The 19,943-nt window shown below is 59.6% G+C and overlaps 1 protein-coding gene across 2 annotated transcripts in view; it reads left to right on the top strand.

Annotated features, from left to right (window-relative positions):
• OLFM1 (olfactomedin 1) overlaps nt 1-6,851 on the top strand; it is a 40,342-nt gene extending 33,491 nt beyond the window's left edge. For both annotated transcript variants that reach the window (XM_069579801.1, XM_069579800.1), the window contains exon 6: nt 5,157-6,851. In XM_069579801.1, the coding sequence (XP_069435902.1) occupies nt 5,157-5,831 (675 nt within the window). In that variant the 3' untranslated portion in view covers nt 5,832-6,851. The remainder of the gene's footprint in view (nt 1-5,156) is intronic.
• The last annotated feature ends 13,092 nt before the right edge of the window (nt 6,852-19,943 follow it).

Raw genomic sequence — 19,943 nt, 5'->3', positions numbered from 1 at the left:
GGTGAGGGAGGCTTTTAGAAATTAGATATCTCTTTTCTGCTTGATGAGTTTGATTACCCTCCAGGAAGGGGGCCCTGGTGATGGACGGAGGGCAGGCGGGAAGGTGGGAAGAGGCCTTGGTGGGAGCCGGCTCCTTGGGGAGGGCACCGGCTCCTGGCAGGGCGCGCTGGGGCCCCTCCGTGGCGCTGGGGCCCCTCCGTGACCCTGGGCAGTTGGCAGCCCTGCCTCAAGCCGTAAGCTCAGCACAGCCGACAGCTCACAGCGATGCGTCCCCAGGTCTGGCCAGTGATCCGGAGGACACTGCTGTGTCGTGTTTTGATCTTTCCCTTCTCTGTCTGATTTTGATCGCACACATACACACACACAAACACACACACAGGAGACCAGTAACTCGCTCCAAAAAATAAATCAATGTCAGCTTCAGTGCAGGCCACAGGGGTGAGATAAGAGGGACTGCGGCTAACAGTGGGGGTGGGGAATTGCCTTGGGACCCCTGTCCAGGAGCCCTCAGGGGGCTTTCCTGTCCCCCTGCCTTTGTGCTGAGCTGTTAGAAGCAGGTTAGCACGTGTGCTAAGCGCCAGTCGGATGCCGGGCTCCCGCGGTCCTCCACCCAGCCCAGAAGCAGCCATTTTCTCAGCAGTGACCGGCCCGTATACTTTTTATTTTTTCAGCTATGGTCACAGGCAGTACGTTTCATGACCTTTTATTTTCTGTGGTTCTAAATGTAAAGAAAAATGCAAACAGGTTAGAGTCATCCTATAAACTTTTCATGGGATCTCTTGCCTTCCATCTGAATACTACCTTTATACATTTATTTTAGGAATATATTTAAGTTGTCAATTTGTTAATCACAATCAGTGAAACTGAAAGAAAATAGACATCATTCTTGATCTCAAAATATTTAAAATTAAGATCCAGAAACAAAACAATTACTTGAAAAGTTAATGTTGTAGAAATAATTCAAAACAGTTTAACATGTCAAAAGATATTCTGCTTATCATTAATTACCGAAACAATTATACACCAACTGGTCTGATGGGAATTAAGTACCAAAACTAAAAGAGTTGTTGTTCGGTCACTCAGTCGTGTCCGACTCTTTGTGACCCCATGGACTGCAGCACGCCAGGCTTCCCTGTCCTTCACCAGCTCCTGGAGCTTGCTCAAATTCATGTCCATTGAGCTGGTGATGCCATCCAACCATCGCGTCCTCTGTCAACCCCTTCTCCTCCCACCTTCAATCTTTCCCAGCATCAGAGTCTTTTCCAGTGAGTCAGCTCTTCACATCAGGTGGCCAAAGTATTTGGAGCTTCTCTTTCAGCATCAGTCCTTCCAATGAATACTCAATGTTGATTTCCTTTAGGATGGATTGGTTTGATCTCCTTGCAGAACCAAGGCACTCTCCAGAGTCTTCTCTAGAACTACAGTTCAAAAGCATCAATTATTCAGCGTTCAGCTTTCTTTATGGCCCAACTCTCACATCCATACATGACTACTGGAAAAGCCATAGCTTTGATTAGACGGACCTTCCCAGGCAAAGTGACGACTCTGGTTTTTACTGTGCTGTCTAGGTTGGTCATAGCTTTCCTTCCGAGGAGTAAGCGTCTTTTAAGTGGGCTGGTCGCCACCTCCACTCTAGGTGTAGCATCTCTGCTCTAGGCGTGGTCTTTAGCAGGGAATAACCCGCAGGTTGCTTTGTTTTTTCTGATGAGAAGGCCTTCGTGGGTGGGGGTGCTTCTGGGCGGGGGCACGAGGGCCTCAGACCTGCAGGGGCTCCCCCCGCCACTCGCCCAGGACCTCTCTTCTGCTGGCAGTCCCGCCGTGGGTGCCCCCTGCCTGGGGTTGCCCTGGCTGCTCACCCCCGTGTGCCCTCAGCTCTCGCCTCCTCAGCCCGGGCGCCGCTGTCCTTCACGCAGAACAGCGTGCACAGGGAGCTTCTGCCTGTGTGGAGGGTGGCCCTGAGGTCGCCAGTGCCCGGAGAACTGGAGGCTCTCAGCCCCTAGGCCAGCCTGAGCCGTCCTACCGGGCGGTGATGGTTCACCCTGCGGGCGCTGTGGTCATACCCGGGAGCAAGCTGGTGGAAGGTCGCTGTCTACCCCCATCGGAGCCTGCAAATGGGACCCGATTTGTGGGGTCGCATGGGCACGTCAGAGGGTGGCCTCCGGGGTCTGGGAGGAAGTGGCCCAGCGAAGGCGGGCAGCGGGTGTGGTGGACTCACCGCTGACCCTGGGTGAGGCCCTCCCCTCTGGGCCTCTCCATACTGGGCGTTTGGGAGGGGTGGTCTCGGGGACCCTGCCAAATGTTAGAATCACCTGGAGGCTGTAACCAGCCCGTGCCCGGCTCCACCCCCAAGGTCTGTGTGGTTGTTCCGGGTGTGAAAGCTCCCAGGGGCCACAGCCAGGTGGAGGATGCTGGTTCCAGGCCTCAGCAGTTCTGGGCAGCATCCCAGAGGGGGCGGGACGGGCGGGGACGCAGGACGGGTGGAGAAGGACAAGGCGTCTGAGGTGAGACCGCAGTGAACGCAGAGGACTGGAGGGGGGCGCCGGCTGCCGTCAGGGCCTTTGGGAGCTGTGATGAGCTTCTCTTTCTGCACAGAGGGGCTCACAGTGGCTTCGGCCTCCAGGCTGAGAGCTGGCTGGCAAACGTCTGGCGCCTGTGCTCACTTTCCCTCCCGCCCTCCACTGCCTCCGCCCAGTGCTGGGCCAGCTGATCGGAGGAAAGGGCCGTTCAGTCAGTTCAGTCCTCAGTCATGTCCGACTCTTTGCGACCCCATGGACTGCAGCACACCAGGCCTCCCTGTCCATCACCAACTGCCGGAGTTCACTCAGACTCATGTCCATTGAGTCGGTGATGCCATCCAACCATCTCATCCTCTGTCGTCCCCTTCTTCCGCTCTCAATCTTTCCCAGCATCAGGGTCTTTTCAAACAAGTCAGTTCTTCCCATCAGGTGGCCAAAGTATTGGAGTTTCACCTTCAGCACCAGTCCTTCCATTGAACACCCAGGACTGATCTCCTTTAGGATTGACTGGTTTGATATCCTGACTGTCCAAGGGACTCTCAAGAGTCTTCTCCAGCACCACAGCTCAAAAGCATCAATTCTTTGGCACTCAGCTTTCTTTATAGTTTAAAAGTCCTTAAAACTTGGATGCTGACTTCACCCAGCTCTGCCCACAGGATGGAGGTCCAGGGACGCATGAACCCAACCAAGTCCTGCACCACTCATGGGGGCAGCGGAGAAGGGAGCATATTCAAAGAGCTGTGATGGGGGCTCAGGAGAGGGTGCAGAGGGGCTGTCGCTTAAGCTCAGTCTTGAGAGAAGCAGTGAGCTCCCTGTCCGGGAGGCAACCAAGAGGAGGCGCGGTGTGAGAGGAGTGCCCACCCATCACCTGTGCACTTCTGGCCCCCTCCCTGACCCCCACCCAGCCCCGTGTGCCCCTCTAACCCACAGCCCACAGCACTGACCCCCCACCCAGCCCTGCACCCCCTCTAACCCACAGCATGGACCCCACCCAGCCCCGCGTGCCCCTCTAACCCGCAGCCCACAGCACTGACCCCCACCCAGCCCCGTGCCCCCTCTAACCCACAGCACAGACCCCACCCAGCCCCACGCCCCCTCTAACCCACAGCACGGACCCCACCCAGCCCTGTGCCCCTCTAACCCGCAGCCCACAGCACTGACCCCCACCCAGCCCCGCGCCCCCTCTAACCCACAGCACGGACCCCACCCAGCCCCGCGCCCCCTCTAACCCGCAGCCCACAGCACTGACCCGCATCCAGCCCTGCGCCCCCTCTAACCCGCAGCCCACAGCACTGACCCCCACCCAGCCCCGCGCCCCCTCTAACCCGCAGCCCACAGCACTGACCCCCACTCAGCCCCGCGCCCCCTCTAACCCACAGCACGGACCCCACCCAGCCCTGCGCCCCTCTAACCCACAGCACTGAGGGCTGCTCCTACAGACCAAAGGCAATGAACAGCCTCAGATGAGACCCAGCTCTTGGTTTATTTTAATCTTGTTAAAAACAGAAAGCACATCTGTCTCTAAGCATTGAATGGGTGTCTCAGGAGCAAGGGTGCATTTTTTGGTTGTTTTTTTAAATTTTTAACGCATGTGTAAAACCACGTCTGAAAGCTCCCACATCCTTAATCTCTCCTGCAGCCAGCAGAGCCCTTGACGGATAAAGCAGCTGTCTTATTGCCAGACAGATGCACCGGGAATGGCATTAGCCTGGCAGATTTTCCTCTGACTAACTGCATCGCTTTCTAATTTGCTCCCAGATTGGTTGAAAATGACTAAAGCGTTTTGTACAAAGTCTAGACAGTTTTCGAGTCAACCGGCGTTTAAGCGATCATGGGAGGCTCTTCCTCCGTACCCCTGACTCGGGCCTCGCTGGGCTTGCTGCCGTGGTTGGACTGCGCTCAGAGCCCGGGGAGCCGGGTTCCTCAGGGAGAGGCGCTTGCCTGGGACTGGGCGTGACTGTACACACAGCGTCCCTTCTGCCAGACTAATGACGTCCCCCCACCGGCCGGTGAGTCAGTCCGGCCCGCTGTGAGGCTGGCACGGAAGGAGAGGCCTGACGCACGTGCCCCCAGGGCGCCCGGTGTCCCCTTCCTGGTGACCTCGAGAGTGGTCAGCCTCACCGACTGGCTGGCGCTGTGGGCACGCGTCCTCACGTGGGCCAGGCGGCCGTGCCCTCCACCCAGTGTCCTGTGGAGGGCGATGTCCCCTGCTGATGGGGGCCAGCCTTCCCAGATGAGACGGACCACCTGCTGTGCACCCTCGCCCGGGAGAGCAGGGAGCAGTCAGATGGCCCACAGCCCAGGGGTACCCAGACGGACGCTCTCTGGGACCTCTAGTGGGTTCTGCCGCCACCCACCTGGCGGGAACAGCAGAGGGCGCCTGCCGGCCACGCCCGCAGCCAGGCTGTGGGTCCCACGTCCATGCACATGGTGTCCTTCCCCAGACTGGACGCTCCCTTCCCGATGGGGAGGTGGCCCCTGCAGAAGCACCCCGTGGGTGTGGAGGAGGGGCGTGACCTCATTTCCTCTGCTCTCTCCCTGGGCACCACGTCTCCAGATCCCCAGTCCGGGAGGTGGTGCCTTCCCGGGGTGGGGGGTCCCCCTCCTTCAGCACCACTGACGGGTCCGCTGTCCCCGCAGGTCTGGTACATGGACGGCTACCACAACAACCGCTTCGTCCGCGAGTACAGATCCATGCTGGACTTCATGACCACGGACAACTTCACGTCCCACCGCCTCCCGCACCCCTGGTCCGGCACAGGGCAGGTGGTCTACAACGGCTCCGTCTACTTCAACAAGTTCCAGAGCCACATCATCATCCGCTTCGACCTGAAGACGGAGACCATCCTCAAGACGCGCAGCCTGGACTACGCGGGCTACAACAACATGTACCACTACGCCTGGGGCGGCCACTCGGACATCGACCTCATGGTGGACGAGAACGGGCTGTGGGCCGTCTACGCCACCAACCAGAATGCCGGCAACATCGTCATCAGCAGGCTGGACCCCGTGTCCCTGCAGGCGCTGCAGACCTGGAACACCAGCTACCCGAAGCGCAGCGCCGGCGAGGCCTTCATCATCTGCGGCACGCTCTACGTCACCAACGGCTACTCGGGCGGCACCAAGGTCCACTACGCCTACCAGACCAACGCCTCCGCCTACGAGTACATCGACATCCCCTTCCAGAACAAGTACTCCCACATCTCCATGCTGGACTACAACCCCAAGGACCGCGCCCTGTACGCCTGGAACAACGGCCACCAGGTCCTCTACAACGTCACCCTTTTCCACGTCATCCGCTCCGACGAGCTGTAGTCCCCGCCCCGGCCCCCGGGGGCCGCCGCCCCGCGCCCTCACCCGCCCGGAAGCGCCTGTGGGACAGCTGCGAGGCGACGTGGGGGAGACGAACAAGGCTCGTTCTGAAAACTCATCAGCAACGGGGACTCCGGCGTCTCGGGGGCAGGGAGGGGGCGGGGAGGCATTGCCCCCACGTTTCTGCAGCTCTAGCCGGAGGGCGCCCACCGTGGACAGAATTGACGTTCCCCTTATTGACGGCTGGAACCACAGCCCCGGGGCTCCCCTGTCCCCCCACCCGGTCCCCCTTTCTGGTCAATATACTCAAGATATAAGGCGATGACTGTTGGCCAGCTCTCACCAAGAACAATTAGGATCGCATGGACTTGGCCGTAGATCGTGGTCAGCTCGATGGACGTGAGTGTCGTGTCTCATTGAAGCGCCCCCCCACCCCCGCCCGGGCTGTGCTCGGCGACGGAGGGGCGACGTAGGCTCTGTAGCTGCATCTCATCACCACCGCCGTCCTCAACCGTGTGTTGTGTCTTAGATGAACCGAGCCGAGACTCCGAGAAGCCCGTAGGCCCACGTCTGCCCCAGAGCGGCGACCGGCGTGCGTGGACAGGCGCAGGGCCCCGCCGTCCGGACCCCGTACCCCATAGCTCCATTGTGCAGTGTCCGTCTGTTGCTCCCTTGAGGTGGTGACCTATCTCTTTAGTTGATGCCGTGGGTGTTGTAAGTGCAGTGCCGTAGTTTGGATTAATAAGTGGATGGGTTTTGTTTCTCAAGAGAAAAAAAAACACACATCAGTGTTCGCCCTAGTAGACATGATCAAGGTTGATAATCATTAAAGGAAATACCCTCTTCTCGTTAAATTACCGTAGATAGTGTAACCACGGAGAAGGGCTCCTCTCGGGAAACTCTGGTTTCCAAAGGGAAAGAAGTGCTCCTGTGGGCAGCAGTGTGCGGAAAGTGCATTTTTTAAGTAAAAAAGAGGGAAACTTTGTGCTATCCGATTAAGGAACAATAAAAGTATCAGGAGACCTTCTTGCTTCATTTGTCATCTCGGAAGGTTTTGAAAATGACCAAGGCTTCCGGATCCTTGAGGCCAGGTTCCAGTATGAGCGTCCCCCTTGGGGGAGGAGGTTTGGGCGTGGTTGGGACACAAGGCCCACGGGGTCCCTCGGCATCCGGCGCTCCCCAAAAGTCAGAATTCGAGAATTGCCCTGGAGGTCCCTACCCCTAGGGTGAGTCTCAGTCCAAGGATAGCCCCACTGGGAGTCCCACCCACTCCATCCAGACAGGCTTTTCCAAGTTGCCTTGGGAAGAAACTTGGGACAAGCACCCACTTCCAACGTGGCAGGGGGCGTCTGCAAAGACCCTGCTGAGAAGCGGGCAAAGGTGAAGCCAGGCCCGCTCCAGCCAGTTGGCTCACCAGGAGGACGGGGGGTCCAGGAGACGAGTGACCAGCCCCACCTGGGCTCCCTTGAGACAGAGACCCTCACGCTTCGGGGGAGCCCAGGTCACGTGGCCAGGCCTGCAGCTGCCAAGCCGGGCCCCATTTCTGAGGGGACCTGAGGTCTGCACAGGACAGGGCTGTTCTGCAGTGCCCTGGGGGTTCGAGTGGCCAGAGGAGGCACGTGCTGCATGCATGCCAAGCCGCTTCAGGCGCGTCTGACTCTGCCACCCCACGGACTGTGGCTCCTCCGTCCCTGGGATGCTCCAGGCAAAAACACTGGAGGGGGTTGCCATGCCCTCCTCCAGGAGATCTTCCCGACTCAGGGATCGAACCCAGGTCTCTTACGTCTCCTGCACTGGCAGGCAGGTTCTTGACAACCAATGCCACCTGAAGGGCCCACAGAAGACACGGGTCAGAGTTCAGGGCCGGCCTCAGCACTAGCGGTCAAGGCAGCAGGTGGCCTTCCATCCAGGCCCCCACCCTCTGCTCTGCTCGAGGCCGCTGGCCTCCTTGGCAGGGTGGATGGCAGGCCGGTGGTGTGGGCCTGGGGAAGAGCCGGTGCCCCCCGCGAGCTGGGCTCAGCTGGCACCGCACCCGAGGCGGAGAGCGGAGGAGCTGACGCGCCCTCGGAGTCGGCACAAGGGCGTCCAGGAACATCCAGCTCCGTCCGCGGGCCCCCTCAGAGTCTGGAGCCGCCAAGATGAGACAGGGAGCCGGTTGGGCAAGGAGACCTCGGGGGTGTGGGGCCAGGTCCTGCCGGTCACAGCGATGCCCCTGGGCTCTGGCCCGTGGTCAGGAGAATGTGAGATGAGACAGAGGGCAGAGGCGTGCTGCTCGACCCCTGAGCCCACTGGTGAGGGACACGCCGAGGAGGAAAGGCATGACCCCCGGCCGGGGCTCACCTGCTGTTGGGGTCTCCCGGGCATTTCCCTGGATCGCGGTCAGCGCCCCCATGAGAAATTGGGTGGGCCCTGGACCACGGGGAGGGGAGAGATGGAGTCAGAGGACCCAGGAAAAGTGCAGGGTAGGGGTGCTGGCCAGCAGGGCAGCCTGCGGGAGGGGTGAAGCCTCAAACGGTTGGGGACCACTTCACCCTCCCCGCCCCAGGACCACGTCTCCACGCGCACTGGGCCCTCGGCTCACAACCACACACTGCACTGTGGGTGGACAGGCCTCCTCCTCCTGGCTCAGGTCCCCTCTAAGCCCAGCGCCCCCCAGCCTCCCCCTCTGCCCACCCGTGAGACCCACGAAGCAGGCCACCTCCAGGCTAACCTCAACACCTTTGCCTGCACCCCCAACATCCGTCCTCCCCTCCCCAGCTCAGGGTTCCGCCTTCCAGAAGCTTCTCACTCCCCATCCCCAGACGGGGTATTGCTTCTCTGTGTTCCTTTGCGCCCTTCCTTCGTCCCGGGCTCCGGCTGCCCTTCCTCCCAGTCTGTGAGTCTCTTACACCTAACACATTCTGGGAGGCTTGTTGTTGTTTAGTTATGAAGTTGCATCTGACTCCGCACAACCCCATGGACTGTGGACCCCATGGACCCCACACGCCAGGCCTCCCTGCCTTTCACTATCCCCTGGAGCTTACTCAAACTCATGTCCATTGAGTCGGTGATGCCATCCAACCATCTCATCCTGTGTCATCCCCTTCTCCTCCTGCCTTCAATCTTTCCCAGCATCAGGGTCTTTTCCAGTGAGTCAGCTCTTCGAATCAGGTGGCCAAAGTATTGGAGCTTCAGCTTCAGCATCAGTCCTTCCAGTGAGTATTCAGAACTGATTTTCTTTAGGATGGACTGGTTGGATCTCCTTGCTGTCCAAAGGTCTCTCAAGAGTCTTCTCCAACACCATGGTTGGAAAGCATCAATTCTTGGGCGCTCAGCTCTCTTTATAGCCCAGCTCTCACCTTCATACATAATACTGGGAAAACCACAGCCTTGACTACGTGGACCTTTGCTGGCAAAGTGAAGTCTCTGCTTTTTTAACCTGCTGTCTAGTTTTGTCATATTTTTCCTCCCAAGGAGCAAGCGTCTTTTAATTTTGAGGCTGCAGTCTGTCTGCTTTGATTTTGGAGCCCAAGCAAATGAAATCTGACGTTTGTGAGATTTGGGCATTTTTATTCATCAAGCCCAAGACAAAATAATCCCCCAAATCCTTTCTTGCTCTCTCGTTGATGTGACTGGGTTTCCTTCACCAGATGCCCTGACCCCTGACGAGGTGGGGAGGGTAGGAGATGCCTGAGCTTAATTAGAGTCTCATCGGCTAGAAGTCCTCCACCACCGCAGGATGAGCTGCAATTAAAACGTTTAGAAGTGGGAGGCCCTTCTCCATTCATGCTTGCAAGTTACCTCTGGGGGAGCCACACAGAGTCCTCTGCCAGAGAGCCTGGGGCTGGCTCGTCATAGAAAAGCCCCAGCTTCAGTGAGACAGTCTAAGCAGCCACCGACTGTATTCCTCGGTGGGAGTCTGCGCGGGGACAATCAGGCCAGGATTGTTAGGTGATTACAGCTGCAATTACAGGCCGATCTCATCCTAATTTCTCCTTAATGACGCAGGAGACAGCAAACACTCAAATGCCTGCTCCGAGTCACCAGGAGGCAGAATAACGACCCTGTGGCTTCAGAATGGATCTGCTGTCTCCCTCTGAGCGTTTGCCAGGGAAAATATTCCTCCAGGATATTAAATACGCAAGAAAAATGGTTTCATCCAGAGAGCAAATAAAACAACCGGCTTGCCACTAAATCTCCCGGCTTCCAATAACTGAATATATTGGCTGATGGCAGAACATCTGTAGATGAATTTTCTTTATTAAAAGTTTGGCCCAGAATCAAAACCCAGCAGTTCCTCAGGAGGGACCGGAGGCCAGAGCGTGAGACGCCCAGGCCTGGGTGCAGCTGGAGGGGCCTGGAATATTCCTGGTTTCCGCAGAGTTCTTCCTGCAGGAGGCCTGTGATGGCTGACCCCACACAGCTGCCCATGGAATTCACCTCTGGCTCCCGGAGTTACGATGCCCGTGCAGTTTCCAGGGGGCGAGAGATGAGGGTGGCCAAGCTCTCACAAGAGACCAGGAAGCAGGCATCTCGTGGTTTTTGAGGGGAAGCTCGGGGTCTCCAGACCAAGGCCAAGCTCCACCCGGGAGAAGGGGAAAGAAGGTGAAGCTGCTTCAGGTAGCTGAACATGCCAGGGCTAGCGGGTAGTGACTGTTTTTAATTGGAACATCTAACCTAACCCTGTTTCCAGATTAAGTGGTAAAGATTGGGCCCCGATGCCACTCAGAAGCCGATGTTGACACTGGCTCCCCGCACCTCTTGGCCTCTGTCCGCTAAAGAAGACGCGCAGCATGGGAGTGGAAGCTCGGGCTCAGTGGGGGCAACATGGGGGCTGCAGCCCAGGGGACCAGAGCTCGGAGAGCGCTGAGAGACTGCTCCGCCGAGGCCGTGGGGGGACCAACAGATAAGGTTTGGGTGACGAAGGGAGTTCCACACAGCCGAGCGCTTAGTTTACAGAACCTTTTCTGTTCGTCACGAGGAGCTGGTGTCACCAGGAAGGGGTTTAGCTCTTCTCCAGATATGAGGAGAAGGCGATGGCACCCCGCTCCAGTGCTCTCGCCTGGAGAATCCCATGGATGGAGGAGCCTGGTGGGCTGCAGTCCGTGGGGTCACTAAGCGTCGGACACGACTGAGCGACTTCCCTCTCACTTTTCACTTTCGTGCAGTGGAGAAGGAAATGGCAGCCCACTCCAGTGTTCTTGCCTGGAGCATGCCAGGGACGGGGGAGCCTGGCGGGCTGCCGTCTACGGGGTCGCACAGAGTCAGACACGACTGAAGCAACTTAGCAGCAGCAGCAGATATGAGGAGATGTCAGGACTGGTGTCATGAAATCAGTTCCTGAAAATATCCAGCCGTCTGCAGACCTGTTCCGCCAGTGTCCCTGGGGCACAGAGCGCCCCCGCCGCCCTGACCCCCTTCAGGGAGGTGTCAAAGGTCAGCAGCCGCAGCAGCCCAGGCGGACAGCAGGTGCCCTGTAGGTCAGTCGCTGACAACGCTCCTGGCAGTGCCAGTTGGCGGCTGACACCTCACGCCAGGTGCAGGAGAGGCGCCAGGTTCCCCATCCTCGGACACAAAGTCGCTCAGGACTGCGCTTCCGACCCACGAAGGGCACCGACAGCCACAGTACAGCCCAGGCCAACACGGGACACGCCAGAAGACCTGGGGTTCCCTGGAGAAGGTGGGCAGTGGTTGGGTCACCGCTGGGCCCGGCCCGTGGGCAGCGAGCGGTTTCTCCAGGCTCAAGGGAAAGGAACCGCCCCCCGCTACCCCGCAGCAGGCCCGAGAGGCTGGAATGGGAGGGAGGTGGCTGGGGTCCAGTCCTCATCCAAACACCTGTGCGGGTGTGGCCTTTCCCTGAGAGAAGCGTGATCTGGGGGCTGCCGGCCCGGGAGAAGCGAGGCGACGTCCCCGGCTCAGGAGCTCGAATCGGCTTGATCCGTCTGAGGCCCTGTGTCAGCAGGCCCAGGCCGAGCAGCACCTTCCAGGTGTGAAGGAGGCGGTCTGCTCACCGGCAGGTAAGCTGCCCCCTCCTCGGTGGCCCAGGTCTGCGGTACTGAGGAGCGGCTCCCATGGGAACCATCGCCGTTTCATTTCCTGGGGGTGTACTGTCTCTAAAAGGGTCTCCTGTAAGCAGGGTTTGGCGTTAATAAATCTACTGTTGGAGATTATGTTCACAGGCTGTAAGGATGAGGTCGAGTCCTTTGAGCCCAACAACCAGGAGAGGCGAGTGTTGGTGCGCAAGCCCCGCTGGCGAGTGATTGCCTCTCGCCGTCGCCACATGCTTCCCCCGGAGGTGACGCTAGGGGCGTGGACTCTTCGTCTTCACTGACGTGTGTATCCCGTCATGCAGATGCCGCAAGGTGTGTGTCTTGGCACCCCGTGGTGGGTATGTGGGTTGTTTCTTAGAGTCTGTTCTTAAGAACCATTCGTTTCAAATGACCTTGTGTAAAATCACATCGCATATTGTATGTGCTGTGTCTTTGGGATAAAGGATCTGAGGGCAAACGCGTCTGTTATTCTGCCCGATGCTGGTGACTTCCCTTCCCCGGAGGCCGCGCCACTTTGCCTTCCTCCTAGCAAAGCACGAGAGTGCAGGCTTCCTCCTGGGGTGCTTGGGAAACCTTTCGGAGACTTTCAGCCTGGGAGGTAAGACGTGGTGTCTCCGAGCGCTTTGAATTTTCGCTTCTCTTATGAAGAATCAGGGTGGCATCTCTCACTTGTCTCAAGGCCACTGGCAACATTTACCTGGGGGTCCAGGGGCTGAGACCCCACGCGCTCAGTGCAGGGGGCCCGGGTTCCGTCCCTGTCGGGGAGCTGGATCCCACGTGCCGCAACTAAGACCCAGCACAGCCGAATAAACAAATATATTTTCTTAATTTGTCTGGGAACTCTCAGTTCATATCTTTTGCCCACTGTTTTTCTACTCAGCTGCTGAGAATTTTCTCCTACACGAATGTTGGGAGCTCCTTATCTGTGCGGGAAGTCGGCCTTTGTGTTTCAGGGGGTTGCAAATATCACGTGGTCTGTCAGCCTTGACTTGGGTTACAGCGGGCTTTTTGTAAATGTAGCTGGAATTGTCACTTTCCCTTCTGAAGCCTTTGTCTCTGAGTCACAGTAAGGCTATTGTAACGAATGGACTCACTTTCCTCTGCTGCGGGTACCTTCGGGGCTTGTGTGAAGGCAGGTCCAGTTTTGAAAAAAATGAAGTCAAAATGTTCAGTCACTCTTGTGTCTGACTCTGCAACCCCACAGACCGTAACCCACCGGACTTCTCTGTCCATGGGATTCTCCAGGCAAGAATACTGGAGTGGGCAGCCACTCTCTTCTCCAGGAGTTCCTCCCGACCCAGGGATCTAATCTGGGTCTCTTGCATTGCAGGCGGATTCTTTACCATCTGAGCCTCCAGGGAAGCCCCCCCGGGTCCACCCCATGGACAGCAACATGCCAGGCTCCTCCATCCTCCACCATGTCACTTTGCTCAAATTCATGTCCACTGAATCAGTGATGCCATCCAACCACCTCATCCTTTGCCTCCCCTTCTCCTCCCGCTTTCAATCTTTCCCAGCATCATGGTCTTTTCCGATGAGTGGGCTCTTTGCATCAGGTGGCCCAAGTATTGGAGCTTCAGCATCAGTCCTTCCAATGAATATTCAGGGTCTATTTCCTTTAGAATGGATTGCTTTGATTTCCTTGCAGTCAAAGCAACTCTCAAGAGTCTTCCCCAGCACCACATTCAAAAGCACCAATTCTTCAGCACTCTGCTTTCTTTATGATCCAACTCTCACACCCGTACTTTTACCATTTTCCAAAAGCCTTCCCAGCTGTCCCAACACAAGTTATTAAATAGCCCAACTTCCCCCCCCCAACCCCCAGCTGAACCCTAGGCTGAGGGCCCCGTGTACTTAGACCCCATTTCTTGGCTTTTCTCTTTCTGTGTTTGATCTTGTCACTGAAAATTCGACTATTTACATAAATTTCCATACATTTGCCTATAGGTGAATATTCATGGGCTCTATGACGTGGATGCTTATTCCCTTGCCTTTTAGAATGCTTTTCCGAAGGTTTGTGTACAAGGACGTCTAATCTCCATGTTTGCGAAGGCTCGCCCCAGGGACGACTGTCCAATCGGAGCGGGACTTTCTGCCTTTACTGATCTTGTCAGATCAGCAAAGATTAAAGCGGTTCGGGGAGGCTGTGTCTCTGTGAAGCTCTTCTTCTCCATCTGGAGACGCTGCCAGGACGTGGGCACAAGGTGAGGTCCGGCCCTCCGAAGGGTCCCTGGGAAACCCTCACCCCACGTGGTGCCTCCGCTCAGCCATCTGGCTGCCCACCCCAGGGGCTGACCGGAGGTGGAACTGGGGCGCGTCCTGCCCGCTTCTCTCCCTGCCCTCGCTGGCCGTCGGCACACACAGCCTGTCCTCCAGCTGGTGAGTCACTAGACGCTTATTCATCACACAGCAGGCAGCGAAAGGTGCCAGAACGGTGCGCCCGCAAGGATCCAGGCTCGCCCCGCAGCCCAGCCCTTGGGGCTGGTAAGTCAGTGCAACAGGCACCCAGCAAGGCAGCGGAGGGAGGCGGGGCCCTGGCCAAGGAAGGTGGAGGTCGGCATCATCTCTGCTCCTCCTCGCTAGGGGAGGCTGGGGTGGGGTGCCGGGCCTTTCCTCGGTGTGCCCTGCATCCCACTGCCTCCCACCTGCACACACCTACACACACCTGCACGCACCTGCACACACCTGCACATCTGCACGCACTTACACACATCTGCACGCACCTGCACACACCTGAACACACCTACACACACCGGCACACACCTACACACGCCTGCACATCTGCACGCACTTACACACATCTGCATGCACCTGCACACACCTGAACACACCTTCACACACCTACACACACCTGCACACACCTACACGCACCTGCACACACTGACTAATTCCAAGCGGTCTCAGAGCAGCTGCAGGTCAGCAGGCCAGCCTGTGAGCCCCCTTGGTGGCTCCTTCAAGGTTCCGTCTCCACTTTGGTGACTCAGATGGTTAAGAATCTGCCTGCGACGCAGGAGACCTGAGTTCGATACCTGGGTTGGGAAAACCCCCTAGAGAAGGGCATGGCAACCCACTCCAGTATTCTTGCCTGGAGAATCCCCTGGACAGAGGAGCCTGGAGCCCACGGGGTCGCAAAGCCTCAGACACGACCGAGTGGCTACCACTTCGGCTGCACTTTCACGCTACTGCTTGCACAGGAGACAGCACTCACCTGCCCTGGTCCAGGCCTCCCAGCTTGGAGGGAGGGCACAGCTGGGCAGTGACGTCACAGGACCTGGGCTGCGGTCTGGGGCAGGATGGGGGGTTGTGGAGGAAGCACCTCCCGGCTCCCGAGCCGGCGGCCCTGTGTCTGTGACGCTCCACTGAGGCTGGCGGGAGCACCAGGCTTCACGTGGGAAGACCAGGGGCTCCAGCCTTGAGGCAAAGAGCCTGCAGCCCTCTTAACCCCACCCCCCTCTGCAGGAAACCAATGTCCTCATCAGATGGCCGCTCAGCCCTTTGCTCCTCCTGGAAGGCATCGAGCTCATGCAGACCAGGGACCACCTGGACAGCCGGGCTCAGCTCAGTGGCCAACCTGCGAGGGCAGCGGGACCCGGGTTCCTGCGGAATGGAGAGCCGCATCTGGCGAGGCCAGTGGGATCACACGCATTCTCTGCTAATGGGCCCGAGTCCCCAGGATTGCTGGGGGATGCAAGCTGCCCCTTACCCCGAGCTGGCTCTCATTTCCTCAGTCCGGCCCCGGGGAGAGAGGGCCGTGACAGCAGAGATGGCTCCAGCAGCGACTCCGGAAAAAACAGCAATTTCCTTACGTGTCTTTCCCTTCCCAGTATGGGCTGGAAAATAAGGTTGCCGGGATGATGTTGCTGGGCGCGTTTTTCTCTGTTTCATTTTTGCTTACTGAGCCTCAGGCTATTCCTGAAGGACCTCCCTGCCCTCCCCCGAGCCTCCCCCATCCCCAGCACCTTCTCCCATCAGCGGCCCTCGAGGACCTCTTGAACAGCAAGGCCTTTGCCAGCAGCAGCCCCAGCCCGCCACCAGGCTGCCACAGGACCAGGGACCGGGAAGGTGCCCACCCTCCTGCTGCGTCACCGCGCAGTCCGGCTCCAGGGTCCCACCACTGCCTCCTGCAAACAGCCGGACGGGGTCTCCTCTCCGGGCTCATCTCACCTACATGGGCGCCTGGGTTGCCTCTATGTTGGCAGCGGCAGGTCCTGAGAGAGAAGACGTTGGGACACTCAGAGGAGCTGACGGCCTCAGGAAGAGCCGAGAAAGGAGATGCTCCTTTCAAGCCTTCCTGCAGCTCAGCGGCTCCAGGCCGGGCCTGCGAATCAAGGAGCTTCAGATGTGATGCCCAGCGGAGAAGCTCCTCGGGTGCTAGCTCCCAGGAGGCCGCCGTCCACCGGCACCAGCTAGTCCCGGAAGGCTGGCGTGAGCTCCCTGGGTGATGACCCCTTAATTCAGTTGCCGCTGGAGCTCCATGCAGACACCCAGCCCTCAAGGCATTCTGGGTCCAGCAGAGGGGAGACGGAGACAGCTCCGGAAGGCGTCGGGAGGCTCCGAGTCTCGGACACTGGGCCCACCCGTGGCAGACTCAAGCAGACTCTTCAGGCCTCGGTGGCTCTACAAGTGCACGGCTGGAGTTGCCTGAAGGCGGCTTGCTGGGTGAGAAGCGTCCTGCTCCCAGGCCCCAGCAACCCCGCTCTCCCGCCGGCACAGGCTCTCGCAGGAGCCATCTGCACAAAGGAACCAAACAATCATGGAACCCCCACCAAGGGAGAAGCCGGGGACAGCGAACAGGCGGTAGATGCTGGAGGTCGTGCGGTCCAGTCAAATCTCTGCTCCAGCGCAGGGGCGGCCACACCCCTGGCCCCACAGGACCCACCCTTGGGTCATCCTGAGGGACCTCTGAGCCGCCAGGCCTATGGACGCAGGCAGGGCCCCGAACACGGAGGCTGGGGCCGGGGCTGGGACCATGCAGTGGGGGGACAAGGGGGCAGGGCCCTGGGGCAGCTGGCCCGGCCACCTCTCCTCAGAGCCCAAGGTACAGGGCTCCGGGCCGGCCCTTGAGTTCGTGACCTGAGCTGGGCATCACTGCAGTCCCCATGGCCCAGGCCGGGTGGCTCAGGTGGGAGCAGCCAGGGCAGCTCCCTCAGGCGGCATGAAGTGTAGACCCCTGCTGTGCTCATGGCGCAGCCATCCGGACCGCAGACAATGGACCAAGCATAGGAGCGGACACTGCCCGTGACGGTCTGCAGGCGGCCGTCTCCCGGGCACTGAAGCCCTGGGCAGTGGAGGCACGGCGGTGCCCGGGACCCAGAGCTGACGGTCGGGTCACCCCAGCCCGGGCAGGGTCACTGGGCCCAGGCCAGGCCGTGGCTCTGTCAGCCTCACTCCCTTTCTGAGCTCCAAGATGGCAGGCCCTTCCGATCTGACGTCCAGGGCTCCATCCGCGGGCCCCGGCTCTCCCCAGGGCTGCAGCCGGCCGGCCCTGGTTCAAGCCTTCACTGCAGGATCGTGGAGACCAGGGAGGGTTCCGGTGGGGGAAGGGGTCGCATCGGGTGTGCAGAAGGGGTCCGAGGCCCAGAGCTAGGACAGGGAGAGGAGAGAGAGGTGTGGACCTGAAGGAGGCAGCTGAGAAACACAGCGGACAGGCCCAGGGACTCGGGCAGGGGCCGGGCTGGCCGCCTCTGGCCTCAGGACCCTCCTCCCTTCTGAGTGTGGAAGGCTTCAGCCTTCAGAGGTGGAGCCACCGGGGGCGGCTCAGCGAGGGGTTGGGGGGTGGGTGTCACCTGGCGTCAGAGGAGTTTTCCCAGTGCTGAGCTTCCCGGCGCTGGCAGCATGCAAGCAGAGGCCGGGTGTCAGGGAGACGCGCAAAGGCAACGACCTCTGCCTCCCTCCCAGCCCCCGAGGGTGTAAATCTGAGTCTCTGGCAGCCTCACCGCTCGGTTACGGGGGAACCCGCAGGCTGCAGCACCCGTCTGGGTGGTGCTGGTTCCCTGGCACTGGGCCTCCTCTGAGAGGCACGGCCGCACCCTGGGGCCATCCGCTAGAGTACAGGGCTAGATCGTTTTTCCACAACATCAGCATCGCGGCTCCAGGCGGCCCTGCCCGGCTGCCCGCGGCCAGAGCGCACACCCCGAGATGACCTTTCAGCCTGGTCTCAAAGTCAGCGGAGTCGGACGGTATCGACTGAGATGCTGGGCTTGCCGATGCTGCTGTTGCTCCTTCAGTCATCAAATGGATTGCGTGTATAAAAGGGCATAAACACTGGCCGGCGAGCTCCGCGAATCGCTGACTTTATGAATCAGGGGGATGAGCTGCCCTGGAGCCTGGTCTCCTTTCGGGATGCAAATGGTTGAGCTCTAAATGGGGAGGGAAATCGGCCCAGATGTCCCTGAGGCTACCAGAGGGCAGAGCCTGGGGAGGGGAGGTGGGTTTTCCAAAGGGCACCTGCCTACCTGGCGTCTTTAAAAGGCAGAGGAGACAGCCCCCTGTGGCTGAGCCCCAGGGACCGGGACGCACTGGCATTTCCAAGCTTCAAGGACCCACCTCCTGGATGATTATTTCCAGGAAAGGGACCCCTCGTGTGAAGCAGCCGAGCCTCCGACCCGAGGACAGACCGATGTGTCCCCGTGGACTCTGCGCGACCCCATGGATTGTAGCCCACCCGGCTCCTCTGTCCATGGGACTCCCTTTCCTCCTCCAGAGAATCTTCCCGACCTACGGGCTGTATCGGTCTTTCTGACACTTAACGAGGAAGGGCACTGGCCTATGGGCCCAGGTTCCCCGCCTTCTCTCCCTTCCTCGCCACAGGGAGCCAGGATCGCTGTCCCTCCCTTCCTGAGCCTCAGGGTCTTCTCTGGAGGGGAAGGCACACCCACGCCCTGTGGCTGACCCTGACCTCGCTCAGCCCGAGGCCCCAGCCCCAGCGCAGGGGATCCTGGGCGATGTAGCTTCCTGGGTTCTGGGGAAGCAGGAAACAGCGGTGATGGGGACCAGCCACGGCTGCAGAAATAAAGTCGGATCTGGGACCACACTTGGGAGACGCTGCTCTGGGTTCATAAAGTCTCTGAGCCTCTGTCTGCACCGCCACGGTGGAGAGGCCCACCCGGGCTGGCAGGGAGGGTCGGACCCCAACTCCGGCCAGAGCCAGGCTCGGCCACTGTCTTCATGCATGTCACAAACCCCCATGGACAGCTTCAGCAGACCACCACCCCCACCCGCATCCCTAAAGCAGGGCCGGGAGTGACTGACTCCAACGCAGCACTCACACGCTGGGTAAGCGGTCATAGGCAGCCCCTCCAGAGAGGACTCGGGTTTCTTAAGGACACCAGGCAGCTGGCCTGGGGCAGAGCATCGGAGGGAAGAGCGCAGTGTCCTCAGACCCTGGCTGTGGGCCTCCCTCGGCCACACCCTCCACCCCGAGCCAGGTGCCTCCGTGCCCCCCTGGGTGCAGGCGAGCGCGCTGGCGTGCTCCAGGTTCCCATCTGAGGGTGTCCCCCGCCAAGGGCTGGACCTCCCATGGGCAGGGACTGGGCCGCACCCGGTCCTCAAGGAGGCGGCGCCAGGGCCCACGGGGCGAGGCTGTGAAGCGGGCAGCCTGAGACCACTGCCCTGGTTTCCACCACGGAAAATGGAAGGTCAGCGGCTCCTGAAACCCCAACAAAAGGAGGTCCAGCGGGAGCCGGGGCCGGGGGTGCCCCCCGCCCGGCCTGGCAGACAAGCTGGGGAGGGGCTCGCCCCAGGGCCCCCGCAGCAGGAGCACAGGCCAGCGGACTCCCGCTGCTTCTCCAGGAACCCGGACCAGAAAAGGAGGGAGCAGCTGGGGCCGGCCCAGAGCCAGGCCTGGAAGGCGGCAGGAAGCCGGGCCCCGCTGGAGGCCGCAGCCCCCAGGAAGAGCCGGAAAGCCAACCGGACAGGCCTGGTGGGGTGATGGGCCCGGGGCCCGCTCCAGGGGGAGAAGCGCCCCTGCCTCGCTCGCCTCCGCCTGGCAGTGCTGACGCCACCGTCGCCAGCCTGTCTCCTGTCTCCAAGCATCTGGCCTTATTATCTAGCTGCTTAACGATGGCAGGAGAAGCGGGGACTCATC

This window comes from Ovis canadensis, chromosome 3, assembly GCF_042477335.2.
Source record: "Ovis canadensis isolate MfBH-ARS-UI-01 breed Bighorn chromosome 3, ARS-UI_OviCan_v2, whole genome shotgun sequence".
In the NCBI taxonomy this organism is placed as follows: domain Eukaryota; kingdom Metazoa; phylum Chordata; class Mammalia; order Artiodactyla; family Bovidae; genus Ovis; species Ovis canadensis.
The sequence above is the reverse complement of the archived record's forward strand: the minus strand, read 5'-3'. Positions and strand labels throughout refer to the sequence as shown.